The sequence below is a fragment of the Microtus oregoni genome, unplaced genomic scaffold (genome assembly GCF_018167655.1).
Source record: "Microtus oregoni isolate MIOR12 unplaced genomic scaffold, Mior012 000014F_ref0000157, whole genome shotgun sequence".
Taxonomy (NCBI): domain Eukaryota; kingdom Metazoa; phylum Chordata; class Mammalia; order Rodentia; family Cricetidae; genus Microtus; species Microtus oregoni.
Window position 1 is genome coordinate 41,917,416 of NW_024543073.1, and position 23,062 is coordinate 41,940,477.

Consider the following 23,062-nt stretch of genomic DNA (forward strand, 5'->3'; position numbering starts at 1 on the left):
GCAAGCAATTCCCACAGAACTCTCCCATATGCCCTTTGAGAACTGTGGAGTCTAGAACACAACCTGCCAAACACTCCAGCCCTTGAATACAGTCCCATAACCATAGATTAACTTCGTTGCTAATTTATAAGTATAATTTTGCTACTGTTATGAATTATATGCAGGATATCTGATTTGCCACCCCTAAAGAGATCTTGACCAACAGGTGGAGAGAACCTCTGTCCTAGGAGGAGCTTACCATCTCAAGGAGCATCCCTGAGCTAGGATGGAGCTCAGGATGTGGGTTGGACATCTTGTCTACTCTAGCATAGTGTCCCCTCATCGTTCTTTGGTACTGTGCTCACTTTTAGCTTAATTGGCTCTCCTTTCCTTGGCTTCCTCTACATACTGCTGCCTTGAATTCTCTGTTGAAGTCTAAGAGGAGCTTAGGATATCAAAGAATCAGAAAAGAACAAACATTTAAGAAAGGAAGTATGTGTATACACACATGTGATATTTCACATAGTCACACACACATACTACCTAAGTTGTTCTTGATGTTTTGATCGTCCCTTTACTATCCAAGCTGGCATGGATAGGAGACAAGAGAGGCTAGAGTTTTCAGGGAAATTTAAAGAACCGATGACAAGAGTTGGTTAAGGTCTGGGTTTGTGGGAGACAGGGGTAGGGGCAAAACAGTAAACAAATACAAAATTCACAAATATAAAACCCACACTTGCTTCACGTAGCTGAATGTGAAAAGCCAAATTCCCAGTTTAGAATGGAATAAACTCTATTAATGAGAGTCTTAGGGCTGGGGTGTGATTCAGTGGCACACTCACACACACATGCTCTATTAATGAGAGTCTTAGGGCCTGGGTGTGATTCAGTGGCACAGTTACCCAGCGATTCATGGCCACCCTCACATTTTAGCGTGCGCGCGCGCACACACACACACACACACACACACACACACACACCAAAGCTCCCCATATTAATAGTCTAAAAAGGCACTTAACAAACCTCATCATCTCTCCAATTGATCTACTTTCTAATAAACAAACATGACGTACCAATATTTGGGTTTTTCCCATTTATTTTTATCCCAGTAACAAAAATAGTTCTTGGTGGGCTTTCACTGAGACTATTTAATAGAAACTAAGCCAGAATCCCTAAAACACTTTCTTCTTCCACAGAAAAAAAGGCAGATTCTGGAAAGAAACAGGTCTGAGTTCTGACATCATGATGACCCAGGAATGGGTGATGGCGGGTGGGAGCACAGAGGCCTCTGCTGCCACTGTACCCTGCTCTCCTCCATCCTCTCTCCCTCACCCTCTCTCCCCCACCCTCTCTCCTCCACCCTCTCTCCTCCACCTTCCCTCCTCCATCCTCTCTCCCCCACCCTCTCTCCCCCACCCTCTCTCCTCCACCCTCTCTCCTCCACCTTCCCTCCTCCACCCTCTCTCCTCCACCCTCTCTCCTCCATTCTCTCTCCTCCCACTCCCTTCTCCACCCTCTCTCCTCCATTCTCTCTCCTCCACCCTCTCTTCTCCATCCCCTCTCCTCCACCCTCCCTCTTCCCACCCTCCCTCCTCCACCCTCCCTCCTCCACTTTCTCCCCTCCACCCCCTCTCTCCTCCACCCTGCTCTTCTCCACCCTCTCTCCTCTACCCTGCTCTTCTCCACAAAGTTCTTTTTTATCATTTACTTAGTTTACTGACTAGTGAGAAGAGGAAGGAGAGATCTTAGGATAAAAGGTGCAAAGACTAATGAGACCGATTTCAGAAGTCATTAACCTATTCATCTTATACTGAGCCAATTGTGTGACTAGGGAAAGAAAACCATATTGATATCATTAGTACTGTGAAAAATCTATTTTTTTCTATTTTCTGAAAATTAACTTCCTTCTGGTAATAGGCTCTGCCTTTCCTCAGGGCAATGCCCTTGTCTAACTCTGGGTCTTGGAGCTCAGGTTGTCTGGCTCTGCATCTCTCATGGTGACGAGAGCGGCAAGTTGAGCCATGTTTGATCTGAGGCAGCTTCATGGCAACCTTGATAGGAACCACCAGGAACAACCCACTCACTTTAAATGGAGGCCTGGTCCCCCTGTCTCTAGCCCAAAAGAAAACGAGCAGGTTAGAGCCAGAACAAAGCCAATGGCCCAAGGAGTTCTGACAGCCTGGCTTAAGACTGTAGCATACACAAAACGAAGTATGTGCTATGACTTTTCCAGCTTGGGGGCCAGTGAGTTTCCTCTATGCTCAAGCCAGCTTGAGATGAATTACTGTCATTTGTAGCAAGAATCTATCTGCTGAGAAAGAATGACTCAACTCCCATAACTAACTCTACACTGCACTCTGGGACTATAAGAACACTTGGCTAAATGTATGAGGCTGTGGGTTCAATCCCAGAACTGTGTAAAAAAAAGAGTATCAATCACATAATGTCAAACCAACCTAGGAGTGAAGGAACTTCACACCACAGAACTAGGAATATGAATGTGGCCTCTGGCAGAAGAAAGGTGAGCCATGGATGCTGCTTCTTCAAGTCCCAGAGCACCGGCTCAGCTTGCCACAAAGGTCCCTAGAATTTAACCTCACAGGGTCTTCATGTGGAGCTTCTTAGAGACATAAATGTCAACGACAAAATAATTCTTCCAATAAGAGTGAGAACTCTCTCCATTCAGACAGTTTTCAACATGAATAAAACCATCTGGCCTAAGTTGGATGATAATTAACTGCTTGCCAGTGAGGGTAAAGGGAAGCAGAAACAACCATTTCGACTTAAGAAGTACTTGTTTACCTGGAGAGAAGCCAAAGCTAGCCTACACATACATGTCCAACTCCAGCCAAACTTTTAATTTATAGTATTTGCACGGAAACCTTCAGCAAGAATAAAGGAGGGACTTGGAAGAGGGCACCTGGAGTTTGAACAGTTGCTGAGGAAATATTCTGAGCCACTAATTTAAATCTGCATCCCTATATTAAAGTTTTAATTTGCACAGATGCATATATATGCGGAGAAATACCAAGAAAAGGGAGAAGACAAATTCTGCAGGACTACTGAAAAATGCTATTCTAGAACATTCAGACTGAATGCCCATTGACACAGAATTCTCATTTCAGACTGACGGGCTCTGCTGGTGACTTCAAGGGCTCCCAGTAAAGGCTGCTCAGTGGGAAAAAAATCTCTGGTAGTTTTTAAGATAAGGTATCATTACTATTCATTACTGGCAGATTACATCAAAAACATTTTGCAATAATTTCCCAGTAACCCTGCAAAGTGGACCGTGCAAGCAAGGGACACTCAGAGAGGACGCATAGGGGACACATGAACATTTACCTTCCACGGCTCTTTTGAAGAAGACTTTGCAGCTGCCACAGGTCACCACCCCATAGTGACATCCAGAGGCCTCATCTCCACACACCAGGCAAATTTTGGAAGGTCTTGAGGATCCGGTGGAAACACTTCGTAAAGTAGAGCTAGGGAAAGAAATCAAGATTTAAAAGATTTAAATCACTTCACCTCAATGGCACATCTCCTGTTCTGTTCAGTTGCATTCCAAATTTTCAACAGTCCTGGCCCCTTGAGGGAATTCAGTTTTTTGGGTCATATGGTGAGTGACTCAGAAAAATGAAGGTAAAGCATTTAAATCAGAGGGATGATGCCATCAAGAACGGCAGGCACATAGGCTGGGGAGACAATTCAGTGAAAAAAGTACTTGCTGAACACGGATGAGGCCTGGAGTTCAGATCTCAGAACTCACATAAATGCAGGGCCCTGTAATCCCAGGCAGGACTCAAAGGCAGAGAAAGGGGATTCTCAGAGCAAGCTGGCTAGTCAAAGTAGAAAGCTTTGGGTTTAGTGAGAGACCCTGTAAAGGTATAGAAGTACACACACACACACACACACACACACACACACACGTTCAGTGAGAGTGAGAGACCCTGCCAAGGTAAAGAAGTATATACATCAAGCTATGTAAGATGGAGAGTGATGGAGGAAGACATTTGCTATTGACCTGTGACCTCCATATGCACGCACACACACTCACCTAATGCATACATAAGCATGCATACACATATGTATACCTAATGCATACATAAGTATGCATACACATATGTACACCTAATGCATACATAAGCATGCATACACATAAGTACACCTAATACATACATAAGCATGCATACACATATGTACACCTAATACATACATAAGCATGCATACACATATGTACACCTAAGAAAAAACAGTGTACAGCCAAGTCTGAGAGATGAGGCAAGAAAAATCACATATGAACACATTCCCTTCTTTTCCTGTTCTTGAGAATATTTCAGAAGCTATGCCCATAAAGTCTCACCAACATAACTGTACAAGCATGAGCTGAACGAGGAAGACACCAGTAGACATGCCAAAGTGGATAAACCACCAGACCTCAAAGCTACTCAAAGAACTACAGGTACCTAAGGAAGACTGAGAGCAGAAAAAATACTTTATTCAAGGGAAGAACACACCAATAGTTATTCAATATCAAGTCTTTCCTGAAAACATACATACTACAAGTAACATTATTCAGACAGAATATATTGAAATATATCTATATATGTGTGTACGTATGTGCATTTAACAACAATTAATGAAGAAAGATCATGAATTTGAGCAAGAAGAGGTATATAAAAAGATTTGGAGGGAGGAAAGGGAAGGGGGAAATGATATAATTGTAATCTTAAAACTGAAAGAAAAATTATTTAATAAATTTGCAAAACCAAAACCAAACTTTAGCCTTTTTATTTTTAATATTGATAGATGCCTGAAATATTTACTATATTTATCTGGCTTTAGTATTGATAGTATTCTTTCAAATTAATAAGAAAAATGAATTATGTTGAACATACATGTACTAGCAGGGTTTGGAGGAGGGCACAAAGGTAGTTCTTTAAGCAACCATCTGTGTGGAAGTTGTTTAGGAGGAACCATCTCTAGATACTTTTATACATTACTGGGTTAGTTAGTGGCATGCTCCAGACAGAACAGCTTCCATTCTGATGAGAAACAACATTTGAGTGACAGCTTAGGTGGGTGTGTCTTGAGCAGGTAGAGAATTGCACTTTTTCATTCATGGACCATAAGCATTTACTGAAGATTTAACAATAAGTCTTGTACAAGGTACTGAGGAAATAAATACAAAAACCTTGGTTTCTGCCCCAAAGCGAGTGGGGGCACACATTGTCAGTGTCTGTGTTGCTGCAGGGTAAGATGGTGCTATGTTGTGGGTTCAACCCTCCAGTCTGAGGAGGGCAGTGCAGTGGAGTCAGGAAAATGTCTACTCAAGTGTGACAGTTGAGTTGAGTTGTGAAACATGAGAATGAAGGGAAAATGGAAGCAGACTGTCAGGCAGATAAGAAGACTGCACTGGACATGTGCAGAGGACTTGGCGTGCTATGTGCCTCAGCTGTACCCCTACTCTACAAGTTCTGACTGAGTGTGAACGGTAGATGAAAAATAAAAAAAAATACTCAAAGTAAACACACTAAGTGCCCACAAAGTTCATGTCGTCATCATGGTTGGTCCTCTGCTTTGCAAGTTTGCCAAAACCTGGTCAAATCATGTAAATACACATTTGTCTAAAAACACTTTTCAATGGATGAGCAACCCTCTTGCCAAAAACAGGCGAAAGAACAAACATTCAGCTGCTCAACCCACCATAGCATGACTGCCTTCCTAGAAAATGCCTTCTTAAATCAACGATTGAAACAGCGTTCTCCAGAGCGATTTCTCCTCATGAGAAAAGTCATCTTTATTACTTTTATTAGTGCCCTCTGACTCCTTTATGACATTCAAAACATTCCATTTCAGCACCAGCGACTCTGCAACATACTGCCTGGGAAAACTTGGTCCATGCTCAGGCTGACTCACAGCACACTTCAAAGAAAAGCCGCAACTGTAAATATTTAGAATATCATGTAAAATCATCATTAAAAATGTAATTGCCTTCTCACAATGACAAGCACATGTGGGTTTTGTCTCGTTTGGTTTTTGTGGTGCTGCAATTGAATTTGGCTTTGCACGTCCAAGGCGAGGCCTGGACCACTGAGGCCATATGTGAGATTTTACTCAATATGTTTTGTGGGTCTTGATCTTTTACTGGTCTCTCAGCTTCAATCTTCTTGGAACTCTTGTCTATTTGGGCCAGACTTCCTTTTGCTGTGATCTCATCTAGGTTCTTGACTTGAAATAGTCCCAGTATCTTTGGATTTCTAATGTCCATCTTCAGAACTTCAGAACGCCTATCTGGCTCTCTACCTGGCCCCTCTACCTGGGTGTCTAAACTATACCTCAGACTCAATGTGCCCCCAAGTCTGCAGGTTCTTTTCTGCTTCTTAGTTTGCTCATCTCTACACCTTTACATCTATTAATGCAAACAGCTATGGGTTAAATTGTTTAACCGCTCCCTAAAGTCAGGCTGAAATCCCGATCCCTAACTCTTCAGAATGTGACTTTCATGGAGAAGAGGGATGCGGTGTGCTTATTACTTTTGATGAAGGCATACTGGAGTTAGATGAGCCCTTAATTCAGCAACTGGCATCTTTATCAGAAGAGGGAACTGTGCCACAGATACCAACACAGAGTGAATGACATGACTGTAAGGCAGACACCGCAGATGTGTTTAGAGGCCAACGTGCCTCCCACATTGCCGGCAAATCAGCATAAGGAAGGAAGGAGGTATGGGGCACATTCTCCATCAGGGGCCTCTAAATCAATATTGCTGATCTTTGCCTTGGATTTACAGCTTCCCAAACGGAGCCATTCAGTGTGTAATGGTTTGTTTGAACAGTCGTGCAAACTAAGGCAGTATCCTTTAGATAGTTGAGGATAGGGGAGTGGATCTGGACTCATCCTGAATCTTTCTTGCTTGTTCACATACACACCTAACACATGCAAGCTGCTCGGTCCTCCCCAGCACACACCCACACTATGTCACTCCACTCCTCCAGGCACAGGCTAGCCCAAGCTGCAAGAGGTGGGACTTCTGTTGAGTTCTGAGACACTCCATAGCTATCTTCTCCTTCTCACTTCTCCTCTTCCTCCCCTCTAAAGACAGGTCACTGTGTCCATCATCCTTTGCCTTGAGAACATTCCAAACCTTATCCGCACACTTGGAGTCAAATACGAGGCCACAGATCCACTTTATTCCCTTCCGTCCCTTCATGCTTCCTCCACAGGAGCAACGCTGAGCTCCTTACTGCCCTCAAACACACCAGCATGCTCCTCCCTTGGAGACTCTGACTTGTTGGTCCCTCTCCATCTAGACATCAAAGGATGCTGGTTCTGGTTGTCATTTGTTTCCTGTGCTTTCTTTGCTGTCTGTGTCATCTACACAGAAACCACAGCACAGCAGAAGTCCAGATTCATCTGTGGTTTTCACTTGTCTGCCCCCTTTTGTGGATGGAACCTGGTACACAGCAGGCCTCTGATATACTTATGATCTTGAACAATCCCCAAAAGTTGTGTGGCACTCTTCACAGACAGTAAAACATTTAAGAAGTGGAACCTCGTGGGAGTAAGTTAGGTTGTTGCAGAATGCCCTTGAAGGCGGGATCTCAAACCTCCCCTTTTCCATTTTTCTGCTTTCAGAATACCAGGAGTTGAACAAGTCCCTCCACTATGTCACTTTACATGATGTACTGTGCCACCACAGGCTCAAAATGACGCAGTCAAATGACCATGTTTGGGAACCTCTCCAACTACAAGCTAAAGCTCATCGAGATTAGTATGAACTAGATATTTTGTTACAGACATAGAAAGTGACTTACACAGCCCCCAGCCAACACATACTATTGAGCCTGAGCCATCAGGAGGCATCCTCAGCAGAGCCCTCATGGAACCTACTATGCCATCAATTCTGACAGCCCACTGCTGCTTTTGAGCAAGACAATATGCTCACACCTACCCATCAGTAGCGAAACAACATGATAGGGCAGCCAAACTGAGATGGCGGTGAGTCCAGCACAACCAGGTCCACTGGGGACTGCAAATTGCAGCAAGCAGTTTGTGACACTCAAAAGTCAAAGCCAACATCCTGCCCTTTTCATCCTCACTTCCGCCTTCCCACGAGAGAACACCAGCGTTGCCTCGTTTATCTGCCAGCATGCTGAGCCTTCTCATCCCACACCTAACATGTGTCTTCTTTCATCTGTTCTTTCCCACCTGCCCAACAACTGCACATTTCTACTTCTGGCCATCTGTCTTTTGATGTTTTGAACTGTGGTGTCTCCTCTCATGGCCTACTGTGCTTTGGGGCCATCAGTAAGTAGAATATGGTCTATCTATCCTAAGTACTGTGATACACCATGATAGGGGATCTGCTAGCCGAGCTGGCTATTGAGTGACGAAGGAGGGCACTGTACACAGGAAGGAAGTGCTGGACAGATAATCCACCCATGTCCCATGTTGGAAGGAGCAGAATAGCCTGAAATTTCCTCATGGTACTCTGAATAGTGTGTAATTAAAAAAAAACTATAAATTTTTAAGTTTTTGGAATTTCCCATTTAACATTTTCAGACTATAGGTAAGACAAGCACAGCAAGGCAAACCAAGCCTGCCCAGGGCTGGTGGCTCTCTTCTCCCAGTCATTACACTAGTCGGCTGTCAGGTGCTCTTGCTACAGCCTTGCACTCCCTCCTCTTCTCTGCATGCCCCTGCCGTCCTAGCTCAGGCCTTTGGCAGTTCCGAGGGCTTGCTCTGTCTCTGGTCTCAGTCCCATGCTCAGAGATGCAGCAGTGTCTCTGTCGCATGTCACCATCAATGAAAACCTTGTAGGTTTCCCTGGGACATCTAGGCTTCTGTTCATACATAATAACCCTGCTGAGGGGTCTGGATGAACATTTATATTAACTGGGCCTTTTCTTCTCCGTTCCCATCCTCAAAAGTCCCCACATCTTCACAGAGCCTGTCCTGCTAGCAGGTCACCCCTTTTCTCTTGGCAGTATGGGGACACCTCTGCTTCAGCAGACATCACATTGCCCTTGCATCAGTAACCTGAGAACTTAGCTTAGTCCCTCTAGGGCAGAAGCCTTATCTACTGCTCTCTGTGTTTCTGTAGTCACTGACCTGGGTTGGCATTGTTTACTGAATGAATAAAATCACACTCATAATCTCATTATAGGAAAACATAAATTCACAGAGGGCAATGTTACAGAAGGTAAATTAATGAGGCCAAGGTTATAGGTTCAATTCTCATGCGGTTGATTTAGTTCTAGAGAGAGAATAAAAGAGAATATGCTTACCCAAATGCAAACAAACTAAAACAAACGAAAACCTAGGGACAGGGCATTGGACTGATCTCCTAAGAAGCTCATTCTCATTGTCCCATTATTTCGGGAGAATACTTAAAAGTGCTTTGTAGTGTATTATATTTTATGGAGTTATCTTTGGTGATAAATGAGTCATTAAAGCTTGTGTGAGGAGGAGGGGCAATTCTTCTTCCTCAGCCACGGTTCATAATACTCAGCAGTCAGGAATGGAAGAACAAAGCTTCAACTTAGAGTCTGAACCAAGTTCCAGCTGAAGTTACCCAATAAGGAAAAATTCAAGAACATAAATGCTTCGGAAAATAAAATTTGAAGCACAGTGATGACTAATTAAACACCAGCAATTAAGTAGTTATTGGTAGGGCAAGAAAAGTGAAGTCCAGACAATGACAAAAAACACAAACAAAAACCAAAATCCTACTGGAATCCCAAACTCAGTGAACTCCGCTATACAAAGACGCTTGGAGAATGGTCAAAGTGTCAGAGTGCATCCAATCTGAGACAAAGAAGTTAGAAATCGGGCAGGCATTTGGTGTTGACTGGAAATGCCATAAAAAAAATGAAGAGATACAACCCTCAAGAATGTTCCACATTACAGCCCAAATGCAGTGATGGAGAACAAGCTTCAGTCTGCGCAGCGTGAGCAATGCAAGCAGAAAAGACTGCTGAACTGAGGAGGACTGAGTCGGCCGGATAAGGCAAGCATGAAAACTAGTCCCCAGGGCAAGACTGAGCAGCAAGCACAGTTCCCCTTAAGGAGAAAGGGCTCTGGGTTTCTCTCCTAGTGCAGCACTGAGTGAGCCTAGGTGAGGAGCAGAGACTGCTCTGTTAGCGTCATTTCCTGGTGTTCCAGTAAAAGACCACAACAAAAGCAATTTCAGGAAGAAAAGGTTTATCTGCCTCACAGTTCCAGTCCCAATCCATCACCGCTGGGAAGGAACCAGAAGCAAGTCACACCACATTCTCACAGGAGCAGAGAGCAAGGACTCCTGCACGCTAGCTTGTGCTTAGTGTGCACTCTCCTCGCAAGCCAGGCCAAGGCTCAGCCTGGGAAATGGTGTCACCTATTCAGAGTGGGTCTCCCTCTCACTTAACATAATCCAGATACCCCTACCCCAAACAGTTTTCAGAGGTCCTTCTTCCAGGTAACTCCAGGTTGTATTATTAGACTGATAAAATTACCCATCACAAAATAGAAAAGTTCCAAGGTTGGAGAGAAAAATGTTAAGAAACAAAAATCTCTGATTAGGCAGGGAAAGAAACTCAAAGAACAAACCTAAAGAAGAAAAATCAGAGGTGGAGATGAGGAGATTTATGAGTTCAAAGACAGACTCATCTACATACTGAGTCTGTAGGCAGCCTGAGTGGGTTGATGATCCCCAGTGCCCAAACTCAGAAAGACAGGAAGAGAAAGGAAGAAAAAAAGAAGGGAGGGAGGATGAAGACAGTAAGAAGCCACGGTAGCATCATCATGGAATGGAAGGGAGGGGTAGGTCGTATGCTTGCCAAATGCCACCAAGAGGACAGACAACACAACAGGCCAATCACTGGGAACTGCTGTTGACATGGTTGACAATAAGGACAATTTTTTATGTGTATGTGTATGCGTAATGAGAATGCCAGCTGTATGAACAGGATATTACACAAATTTCCTATTAAGGAGTTTCCATACACAAGAAAATTTGATTTACAGAATTAAATGTATAGTCTAAGAATATGTAGCATTGAATTATCTCCAGAATGAATGGAGTATGCATATGACAATAATGCAAGAACTAAACATCAGCACTAGAAACTGCAACACGCTATGGTCTTGCAGTCCCTGGCACGTGCTAATCATGCGAGGTATTTTTTAGAGTACCTGTAAAAACCACAAACTCATGGCCAACTCCGTGGTCAGAGTTTTACTACAAAGAATGTTTTACAGAAACTACAACTGGGTCTTTGCTTGAATATTTGTTTTTTTGAGACAGGTCTCACTGTGTAGCCCTGGCTGGCCTAGAACCTGCTATGTAGAGCAGGGTCGCCTCAGACTCACAGAGATCTGCCTACCTCTGCCTCCTCCATACTTATTTTTAAATGACTTTTGAAAAAAAAATAGTGTATATAAAATATGTGTGTGCACAGCTGTGGGGTGTGTTTAATATTTCCCCCAAACACCAACTCTCCTTCTGTTACAAAGTAGTCTGAAACAAGGGTGCAGAGGTTACGAGACTCTGAGGAGTGATGGATTTAAAGCTCATGTTTCTCCAACCTAGGTTGTTTAGAAACCAATTTGGTGTAGAAGGTCCTTCTGTCTATGTCTTGCTTTCATTGGTTGAATAAAGAAACTGCCTTGGCCTCTTGATAGGGCAGCACCAATTCCTACAGTTCCTATGTGTTTGGCCTTTGCTACACTAGCAACATTAAAAAAAAAAAGTTGATGCAAAATGTGTTTCCTCATGGACCCTGGAGGCAAAACAGTATCTCTCCTTTTTATTATACATTTAACCGAGTCAAAACTTCGTGTTTGCCTTGACTTCCGGGGGTATGGTTTCTCTTGCAGCTGGCATCGCTCTTGGGCTTACCAGCTCAGTTCCTCTGATGCACTGTGATGTGGCCTGCCTGTCAATTGCACCCCCATTCCCTCCCTTACACTCAGCTTTCCCACACAAGATAAAGGGTATTATTTTTTAAAAAGAATCTACAGATGGTTGGGAAAACTCATTCAGTAATCTATGACATTCTTAATGATGATAAGCACTAGGAATGTACTTTAATGCATGACACTGAACATCATTGCCACCCCTCAAAATATTAAAAACAGCATCTTAATAGGAAATGCAAAATCCCCAGAAATCCTTATATTCATGGGTTACTTTTTCAACATTGAAATTTCTGAAAAAAAAATTGGGGTATTATCAAATAAGGAAAAGTTTGGAAAATGCTTTCTCAGGTGATCCCTTATTTCCTTAGACATAATTATGCAATTGTGAAATAGCATAAAGGTTTGCACATCAGTTTCATACTCTGAAGTAATGTTTCAATAAAATTATAAGGAATGTATTAGAAAAAGTCATCTCCTTTAACATATTAGCTTGCAATAGGTAAAGCATATGTTCCTTTCCAAAACAAAACTGTGAGGTTTTTTATTCACTAAAGGCTTGTTTGATGGCAGTCTATAATATAGCCATGTGTATAAGGAACATTGCTACCCCTACTTTGCAAGGCACAGGAAGTTGTCACTGGTTTGTACTGATGGGCATCACCAAAAGAATGGCTTTGTCAGTGATGTGCAATCTTTTTTAGGGGACAGACTAGCTCAGCGGGAAACTCTGAAGGAAACGCTTGAGCGCTTGCCGCTTGCGCGTGCACCCCCCCACCACACACACACACACACACACACACACACACACACACACACACACACGATTTGTATTTTTAATTAGCCACTCCCTTACAGAAAACTGCAGAGGTTGTGGGCAGGAGGACCAAGCCAACAGGACTCGGCATTTTAGTGGACTGAGCCTGCCAAGAGATTGGGAGGCATGTTTCGAACCCACCCCCAGGAGTCAAGAAGACGGACCAGTGCGATCCTCCAGCCATCACTTGTATTTGTTCTTAACTCCACTGGAACCTGCTTTGGAAGTTCTCTCAGGCTGGGTCTGCCGCATTCCATGGTGTGAAGAAGTGGGTCCTTCCCCACTATCCTCAACCCGCAAAGTCCAGAATTCCTGTGGCTCAGTAGGATATATTTGTCTGACTTCTGGTATCAGCAACATGACCAAGATCTGCCCGAAGAAAAATCTCCAATTCTGTAAGATGATGCTTTCTTATATGTAGGTGACGGACAGGCCCAGCAGTCCTGCAAACATCTTTCAATCAGTGAGCAGGCGCTGCAGTGGCAGCCGTTCTCCTCTTTCCTTCATGTATTGCCGTTCCGAAGCACGTGACGCACACCCATCACTGTGTGGGCCTGGGACTAGTTTGTTGCTAACAGGCCACGGCAGGCACCACCCCAAAGCATTACTCCTCTCTGCAGACAGGAGGCTGAGTTCCTCTTTTATAAGGGTCTCCTTTTGAACTTTCTTATGACATTACTATACTTTTTTTTGTTCTTTTTATGATGGGTTTTGGTGTTGGTGTTTTAAGTGAAAATAGGAGCTTAAAATGATTTTAATAAATCAAACAGTGTGTTCATTTCCTAACTTGGCAGCGACAACAGTAAACACATCCTGGATATTTTCTGTGTCTTTGTTTTTCTCAGGGTTTGAAGTTAGGGGCTTTTTTTTTTTTGATTTCTTCTTTCCAAAAATATTTGAAGTCTAAAGTTTTATAAAGGCCATTCTTTGGCTTCTAGAACTTTCCTCTTACGTGGAACGTAAAATACTGGGCAGTGCTGTTTCGTGGAGCCAGCACACCGCTATATAAGTACATATCCATTTCCTTAGCAACATCTTCTCTAGACATCTTTCACTCAGCCACTATTTTTCAGGAAAACAGAGAAAACCCCTTTCACATAGTCTGCCTCTTTTCATCTCTGGTCCCATATGTATTTTGCTTTGAGAAGAAAAAAAGAACAAAAACAACAACAACGAAAAACTACCACCATTACCATAGGTGCGGGAAGATTGGTCTTTGCTGGAGGAGATTTTAAAGTTTTACAGACATGTGTTTAATTAAACTAGAGGGACCATATGGACAGACTTTGGAAGCTGGTATAGAAGAAGGAGGAAAGACTGGGTGCCTTTTCTCATGAGCTCACTCACCCTCCACGCTCTCCTCGCTCCTCTTGCTAGCCAAGCAGCCCGGCAAGCACGTTACAAACAGTGACGAGGCGCTGCAGCAGCAGCAACCGCTCTCCTCTTTCCTTCATTTATTGCGGTCACTAAGCACAAGTCACACACCCATCACCGTGTGGTCCTGGGACACAAACTAGCGGACAGGCCCATGATGCTGGTCCATGATGCTCTTCTGTCATGCTGGAGAATCAGGTGAGGAGGAGCACAGTCAAATCCCACGGAAGTCTGGGATCAATGGAGGCTGAATAGCTCTTATCTGAAGTGGCCCCAAAATTTTAATTTTTAATTTTTATTTTTTTGAATTTTGGAAACATTCGCATATGCAAATTGAGGCGTCTTGAAGTTGAGATCCAAGTCTAAACATGAAATTCATCTATGTTTCATGTGTTCCTTATACATATAGTCCAACTGTAATTTTATACAGTATTTTAAATACTTCTGTGCATAAAGCAAAGTTGAACGCTGTGAAGCTTTCCTCTTGAGGCATGCATTGGCACCCACAAAGTTTCAGGCTTGGAGCATTTCAGATTTAGGATGTTTGAATTAAGGATGCTCGACCAGCATATACAGTAAGTGCTCTAGCGCTTTGATGTGATTTGCCTCATGCTTACAGGCGCAGATCAAGCCTGTTTAAAATAGCCTCTCCTCCAAGCAAGGAAAACCAAAATAAAAGTTCTAAATTCAGCTCACTCAATGAAATTTTCATTTCTTATAAATGAGGTGAGAATCATGGGAGATAAGGGGAAAATACTCCTATAGGGTGGAGTCAATCTCAAATACTTAAATAGTTTACTACATAGCTGTGGTGTACAAGGCCGTGTGTGTGCGTGTAGTGTACGAGTGTGTGTGCACAAGCGTGTGTGCACGCGTGTGTGTATTGTGTGCATGTGTGTACATGTACATGTGTGTGCATCTCTGTGTGCGTGTGTATACAAGTATAACAATACCTTTGGAACCTATTAAAGAAAATATTGTAGGTTTTTTCCTGCTTTCAGTAAAGTATGGTGGCCTTTCAAATAAAAAGAAGAAAAAATGGCCATGTGCTAATGGCATTTTAAATAATCAATTTGTTTTACAGGGCTACTAAAATTCACACTTAAAAAAGAAAAGTAATCACCCTCACTGAAGTAGCTTGCTTTTGCCTGACATTTTAAAAAGGAATTAAAGACCCCTCCCAATGGTAGGCTTTTGCCCTTGGAACTGATCTGAGGGAAGATGAAAGGGTTCCTATGACAAGGCAAACCATAGAAATCAGAGCCCGCGTGACCCTGTGCTCAGAAGTTAGAACCCCACTGGGGTTTGCGAAACAAGCAAAAGATTTCCGTGAGCCGCAAACAGTGCTGAAAGACGCCACAAGGCCAGCGTGATGGAGACCTTTAGATCTCCCTGGCTTCCCACACCACCAGAGAGACAAGCGGACTGGCCCTGCCCCTCCCATCTTCTTAGATGGAAATCCCCCTACAGTAGGACTCAGAGAAGAGCTGCGAGGGCGCAGCTCCACAGTCGGCAACTTGTCTGGCAGGCTCAAGGACCTGGGCTCTACCCACAGCACAATAAACCAATAAACAGACACATAAAAATAAATAAGAAATTAGAGGTCGCAATCCCATTGGCCACAATGTTGACCAAACATTGGTGATAAAGGAGGAGTGGCAGAAACTTCTGGATGCTCCAGGGCTCAAATTTAATTTCACAGATCAGGAGTTCTAGCTATTCTAAACTTGATTTCAAGAACAGTATACATGTACTATATTAAATATACCATGAACATATGCAATGAAAACTGGAAAATATACAGTAATATCCTATTTAATATTTCCTCATTGAGGAGGAGATTAAGATAGAATACCTTCAAATACAAAGTGCACGTAGGACTATAGCTATGAAGAATTTATTTATTATTATGCTTTACAAAATAAAGTCACACATTTATTTTCCATATGCATTATTTATTTCTTTTTTTTTGTATGGACAGTTGCATAATATACAGGTATCAGGATAGCATCTTGGATAAAAAAAATGAACCCAAAATGGTAACATAATTTTGCAAAAGACACAAAGAAAAGAAAGGGAGTATCTGGCTGTCTGTCCAGAACAGCAGTACACCACAGGACCACAGCGAGAGAAGAGCCAGCAGAGTCCCGGAGAAAGCGCACAGGGCCGAGGCAGCCAAGTACATACTGTGTATGCGAGGAGTGTGCAGGGCACAGAGTGGGAGTCAGGAGAGTCACTGAGAACAGCAGGTGGCCGGCTGACCTAGGGAGCACAGGCACCCTCAGGGTCATGAGCGGAACAGCACAGGGCTGGACAGGTACAGGGCTGGGTGGGGCCGAGAGCAGATACCAGTGACAGCTTCGAGGGTAGGTCATCTGTGGCTGGTAAAAGTTGGTGGCACACTGGGAACCCTCGAGTCTAGGTCTCATCACACACAACAAGATGGTCAAGCAACAAGATGGTCAATGCAGGTGAGGAGCAGAGGGAGAAAAAGAAATGTTAGCAAAACAGGTAGCCACAACTAGCTGAAACTTTTTGAATATGGTAGGTATTTTACGGGGATTGCTGTTAAGAACAGATGCACGGAAAATAATTTATCAGAGATGTAGAGAGGTGCATTATGTGCAGCCTTAGTTGGAAAATTTATCTTAAGATCGAAGGCATTTAGAGAATGAACCAGCAAACTAAGGCAGAGATAATTTGAGATTCGCGGTCCGGCGTTGGTAAGCCCGAGTCACACGTGTAAGTGCACTTCATCTGCCCGGCAGAGAAACTGTTTGCTAATTGAGCTAACTGCAGCGGTCCTACATGGAAAGCCAGAGGCATTTCGCTTATGACAGGGTGGCAGAGGGCTGGTGACCTCAAAGCACCTTCAGGTTTGATCAGGTTGATGAAGTTTTCTAATGAATACATGAAATTGCAGGTAGGAAAAAAACTTGCTACTGTGTTCAAAGCTCCCCACTGCATACACAAAGTGAAAGATAATAATCTGATGAAGTCTAAAACTAAAGAGTTTTACTGGCATGCTTTCAAAATATGAGTCCCTAGAGTAGAGATGAGTTTATGGGGCTCCAGCTTCATCTAAAGAAGAAGGAGCTAACTTAATGTAAAGCATGTGGAGATCTGAAATAGAATAGATATATAATCTAGAGTTACCAAGAACCCACAAACATCAAGCTATTTCAAATCAAATTCTGAACTAAGTGAAGGATGTTGCTCACAAAAGTCTCAATGCTTGAGTTACCCACAAGTTCCGCTTTTCCCTTACACTGGTGGTGCTGACATTACAGCATACACAGGGCTTCATAAACCCAACCGCTTTACTATATACTTCATGAGCTTTTTAATATGTTTCACCTCAAAACAGCTCGGGCACGGGGGAGGAAAGCCTGCTCAGTGTAGGGACACCTCAGGAGCCAGGTGCTGTCTTGTCATCTAAGCCCAACTGAACACTGGGACTCTGTATGCAGGATGGCAATTACACAGGCCAATTAACTAGCTCATATTTACTGGTGTTATGAGAGGCCACAGCTCTTCTATGCTAGGCCTCAGCATTTACCATTTCATAGATGTAGAAATTGACCAAGAAAATATAAATGAAAGATCAAAGACAGGACACACTTTGTCCAAAGGTTATAGAGGGCTAAAAAATCACTATAAGAATTAAACAATTAACAATATTATAGTAACACAGACAGGGATTTCTACAGTTTAAAAATAGATACAGTTCCAAAATCTAGATAAAAGGCTATTATCTCCTAGCAAAAGCTTCATAAGGGAGCTTGTTTAGCACGGAGCTTTATGCAAGCAGATGGGTGTGGTAACCTCCCTTACTTGTAGTTAGTGGTGACTCTTCCCAGAGCAATGTCCAGCTTTCTCGAGTGTGCCAGCATCCTGCCCTTCAAGAGAAACACAAGAAAAGACCACAGTTCCACCATTTTGCTCTCATGCTATGTTAGATCAGGAATCCCACAACCTGGATGAATCTGTTTCATAGCAACCTCCTCTGCTCTAGTCAGAGTATTTGATTGCCATGTCTGGGTTATTTCAAAGTTTAGACACTGTGGTTCAACGTGACTTTAGTGGTTTAGCAGCATGCATTTCATTCGTTTGTGAGAAGCAAACTTCCAATCAGAAAAAGGGAACTAAAATCTGCATAAATTATCTCTTCTGTAGTACTCTGTAGAACACACATACGCACATACACGGCACACATGCAGCACACACACAGCAGACATTCACATGCACAGCCCACGCACTCACGCACAGCACACACACTCATACTCTCACACACAGTCAATGAATACACACACATATACACATAGAGGAAAATAGGTATTTGGTCACAACCCGACGTATCAACGTAGTACTTTTATTTTTGGTGCGTGTTTGTAGAATATCCCACTGATCAAAACTGTCTCAGAAATTGAAGCTGAATTTCATTTCACAAAATTTAATTCTATTCTTTTGTAATATCAATACCCAGAGAGAACATTTAGAGACTATACAACAACATGAATCATCGCCACACAGAAAACCATCTTCTCTCAAAGAATCACGGCCATAGAAAGTTTCATGTAATTTTCAATATTATTATAAGCTCTTCAAATTTCCAATTGAATCATCTGCATTAAAATTGCATCTGCATTGTAAAGCTGAAGCAGATAACAGGAGAAAAATCTTTTACAGATGATACCCAAGCCTAAACACCTCCGGCAGGCTGTTCACATCAGCCCCTCCCTAGCTCCACACTCATCACAGAAACCTTGCTTGAATGGCTGCTACAGCAAGAATCATCATCATCATCAAGACAGCAAAAGGCCACAAAGGCCACCATGTGTGTTGCATGCATATGATGGGGTCACACATTCAAAACCCAGGGTCAAACAAAAGGTATCTTCCTCTACTGCTCACTGCCTTACTTTTTAGATAGGGCCTCTCACCGCGCGAGAAGCTCATTATTAAGGCTAGGATGGCCAAGGAGCTCCTGGATCTGACTGTCTCCCTCCCCAGGGCTGGGTTACTAGAGTATGCAGCCGTGCCCATATTTTTTTTTTTAACATGGCTATTGAGGATTTGAACTCAAGTCTTCATGCATGCAGAGCAAGAGGTCTTACTGACTAAAACATCTCCTCAGTCCTCCATTAAGGAAAGACTTTAAATGGGACATTTCAAAGGACTTATCAAATGCAACCCATTTCTAAACTGAAGACAGTTTGTATTCATATTTGCCAAAAATGCGTGCAAATTGCAGGGGACCTTGATCTAATTCCAAAGGATAACTTGGAAAGGTAAAAAATGAACGTATGCCCATAAACATAGGACTTTATATTTTTAGATAAAGTCCATTTCTTCTAACTCACACTACACTAAGTCCCTTAATCTTTTTTTTTTTTTTTAAGTTTTTCCTTCTGACATTGTGAGAAAATCCTAAGAAACTTTGGGGAGATATGCATTGGATTTTCTTTTAAGTTAAAGCACACCAATGGCTTAATGGCTCATACCTGAAATCCCAGCATTAAGGAAAAGAGGATTCAGGGTCCAAGGCAAGCCTGGCCTACGTGGTAAGACTGACTCAGAAATCAGCAGTGAGAGCCCTAGAGACAACCACATACTGTAGAACACCATATTTCCCCTTCTAATGACGAAAAACAGTATTTCAAAAATGACTCATGCCCTCTTTGATGGTGAATATTGTCTGCCAATGACAATGGACAGGGAACTCCTGGGCATGCCTGCAAGGGAGATTCTGTTCTGTCAACTGAGGTTGGAAAACCCACCTTAAAGTAGGTGATACCTTTCCGTGGGCTGGGAAACTGGACTGAATAAGAAGGAGAAAGTAAACAGAACACATTCATCTTTCTGCTTCCTGACTGAAGATGGAATTTAATGAGCTTTCTCCCTCTCCTGCCACCATACCTTCCTTGCCACGATGGACTGGCCCCTCGAGCTGCAAGTCAAAATCAACCCTTCCGTGTTGAAGTGTTTTGCCATGAATTTGTCACAGCAACAGAAAGAGGTACGCCCCCTTTTATGTTCAACCCTTGAAACCACTTAAGTTTCAGTTCAAATACTGTCAAAAAATATAAAAATTTAGACTGACTTTTTGACTTGTGGAATAGGTAATTTCCATACTAACAAGTTGGTGAGAAATTTCAGAAAGTTGAAACTGTAAGGCAAAATAACACATGATTGGAAAGAACAAAACTTGATGGAAAGCCGAGAAGCCCCGTCTTTAATTGCCTTTCCTTCAGCTAGTGAGAGAGCCATGGCCATGAAGAATCCGCCCTTTATGCCTGCTAGTCAAAGGAGGTAGAATCTTGAGGATCAGCAGTTGAAGGCTATCCTCATCTACATAGCAAATTTCACAACAGCCTGGGATACATGAGGCGTTGTCAATTTGTTTAAAGGCGAAAGTCTTTGCAAATTCAATTTGTACATTGTAATCCACTAACTCCCTAAGAGTGGGAATATGATGGATAATTATTTACCAAAATTTTGGGGTGGGAGCTATAGATTTATGATCATGACTGTGCTGCTCATTGGCTGTGTGCTCTCAGTCAAATTATGTGACCTCTGTGTACCTCAGTCCTATAGCCGGTAACATAAGAAGGTCAGGGTTTAGATGATCTTTGAGAGATTTCTCGGGAAAGCTCACAGACTTCTGTTCCAGTCAAGACATGGAGATACTCCACTTGAGGTCACAATTGAGGATGAAACACAAACCAGGTTTCCATGCATGAGCTTCCAGTTCATAAGAGCATAATATGCTCCTAATATTTAATTCTCCTGTAATTTTAACCTTAAATGCCTCATAATTTCATTATTTGTTGAATAAAATGGTTATATTAGCTTTAAAAAAAGAATAGGACACAAAATTTTATGACTAGAGATTCAAAAATAAAGTATGAGCAAAATCAGATCTTCAAGTTCATAGGCCAGTCACAAAGTGTGTCTTGTTCTTGCAAGGGCCTAGGTTTGATTCGTTTGATTCCCAGCTCTCACGCAGAGGCTCACCATCTCCTTGGGCACCAGCCATCCACATAGTGCAACACACAGAGACACACACACACAGACACACACACACAGACACACACATACAAAGAAATAAATCTTTTTTTTTAAGGTAGCGCATGTGATGAGAAGTTTACATCCAAACACAGAGGGCACCAAGTGTCCTTGATGAAGAAGGCAGACTTTAACCTGCTAACATAACGTATACCCTAAATTCCCATGCCCCAGCCCACAAATCAGTCACTTTAGGTGGCTTCCAATTTGTTTATTGCCTGAAAATGTAACCCACATCACAATAGATAAACCCAGCCTTTAGCTGAATTTCATTGAGTTCCTACAAGAGAAAAAAAAAATCTGGTTTTCAACTACTGTCCAGAGAAAATTTTAAAGTATAATGTACCCTCATTTTTTCCTGAAGTGCACTATTTGCTAACTACTGTCAGTTAATGGAATCTTATTTCCCCTGAGAAATAAAAATGGCTTGTTCTGCAGCTTTTCAGTTTATAAACACAGTTACCTGGAAGGAGTAACTGGAAAGCAAGTTATGAGCAATGTCAAAAGGAATGTCAAGTGAAACAGAAAAATACCCAGAGTCCCCAGAAATAACAATGGTGGGACAGGGTAGGCAGTCACCTGCCTCGGCATATCCAGAAATCAAGTTAATCCTGATTTAGAACATGCATCTCTCCCAGCAGGAAAACCCACACATGATGTGTGCAATCTCATATAAACATAATAGGAACAGGTTAATAAGTGTGCTGATTTCTCTATTGGGTTAATTTTTCAAGACAGGTTCTTAGGTGTTTCAGGCTAGCTCTGAACTTTCTCTATGTAGTCAAATATGACCTTGAGTTTCTTATGGTCCTCCTTTTACCTCTCAGATGCTGGAATTACACGTGAGACCCACCACACCTGCTTTATGAGGTACTGATGTTTATTAGGTACCTAATGTTTAATGTATGATAGTCAACTCTACCATCTGGGCTATCTCAGGGATACTCTAATCTAAAAACTTGTATATGTGCTGTGTGTGTGGAGTATATGTATGTGCACATATGTGTGTGCAAGTATGCTTGCCCCTGCATGCAAATGGTTGAAGTTCCGTGTCTTTCCCAATCATTCTCTATCTTACTTTTGTGAGACAGGATCCTGAAGCTCGCCATTTAAGTTAGACTGGCTGGATGTCCATCTCACACAACTGGTGCACACACACTTGTACGTGTGTGCCAGGGATCTGAATCCAGGTTCCATGCTGGCACTACAGCAGTGTCGCCCCTGAGCAACTCCTAGACCTTTATGTTAATCTTGAGTGTTATCGTTTGTCTGGGAAAAGCAGCAATGCTTAGCATTAGATGCAAGCATTAGACAGAAAGAAAAATCGAGTCTCAGGCCACTTCTGCGACTTGGGACAGAGGTAGAGGCATCTGCCATAGCCACGTCTGAGACGTCACTCGGCAGCTGTCATGTCCTTCATTTTATTTTTTTGACACTTCATTGCTTCTTGTCTCCCACTTTTCCAGTTCCAGGTTATTACAGACTTGATCTCTCCCCTGCTTTCCTTACGTCCCTTTGTTCTGGTCACTGCTGCCACCACAGAAGAAGCAGACTAGGGCTGCTGATCAGTCCGAGAGGGAAGTGCTGAAGGATGAGAAAAGACCTCCTAATTTCCCTAAAGAAACCAATATGTGCGGCAAAGCTGAGCTAGGTGAGCCATAGCCGACTGCAACGAAGGCTTCAACTCATTCAAATATCACTGAGAACCTTCTACGTCCTGGTCACCAGTACAGTGACTCAGCTTACACTCAGCCAAACCAGAAGGAGTAGTCTGTGTATTTTCTGCATAATTTCAGACAGTCAAGATTTTTGCTTACATTTTATACTTCTTACATTAAGAAAATTCAATTTCCAAGCATTTAACTTCCCATTAGGTATTTTTAAAAGTTTGAAAAATGTCCATGCTTCCTGAGGTGTGCCCCGTGTGTG

General features: G+C 42.7%; 1 protein-coding gene across 4 annotated transcripts in view; it reads right to left on the bottom strand.

The window, feature by feature from the left end:
* The window catches only part of Nr3c2 (nuclear receptor subfamily 3 group C member 2), a 316,877-nt gene that overhangs the window by 158,311 nt on the left and 135,504 nt on the right, over positions 1-23,062 (bottom strand). For all 4 annotated transcript variants that reach the window (XM_041663287.1, XM_041663285.1, XM_041663286.1 and 1 more), the window contains one exon: positions 3,322-3,461. In XM_041663287.1, the coding sequence (XP_041519221.1) occupies positions 3,322-3,461 (140 nt within the window). The remainder of the gene's footprint in view (positions 1-3,321; positions 3,462-23,062) is intronic.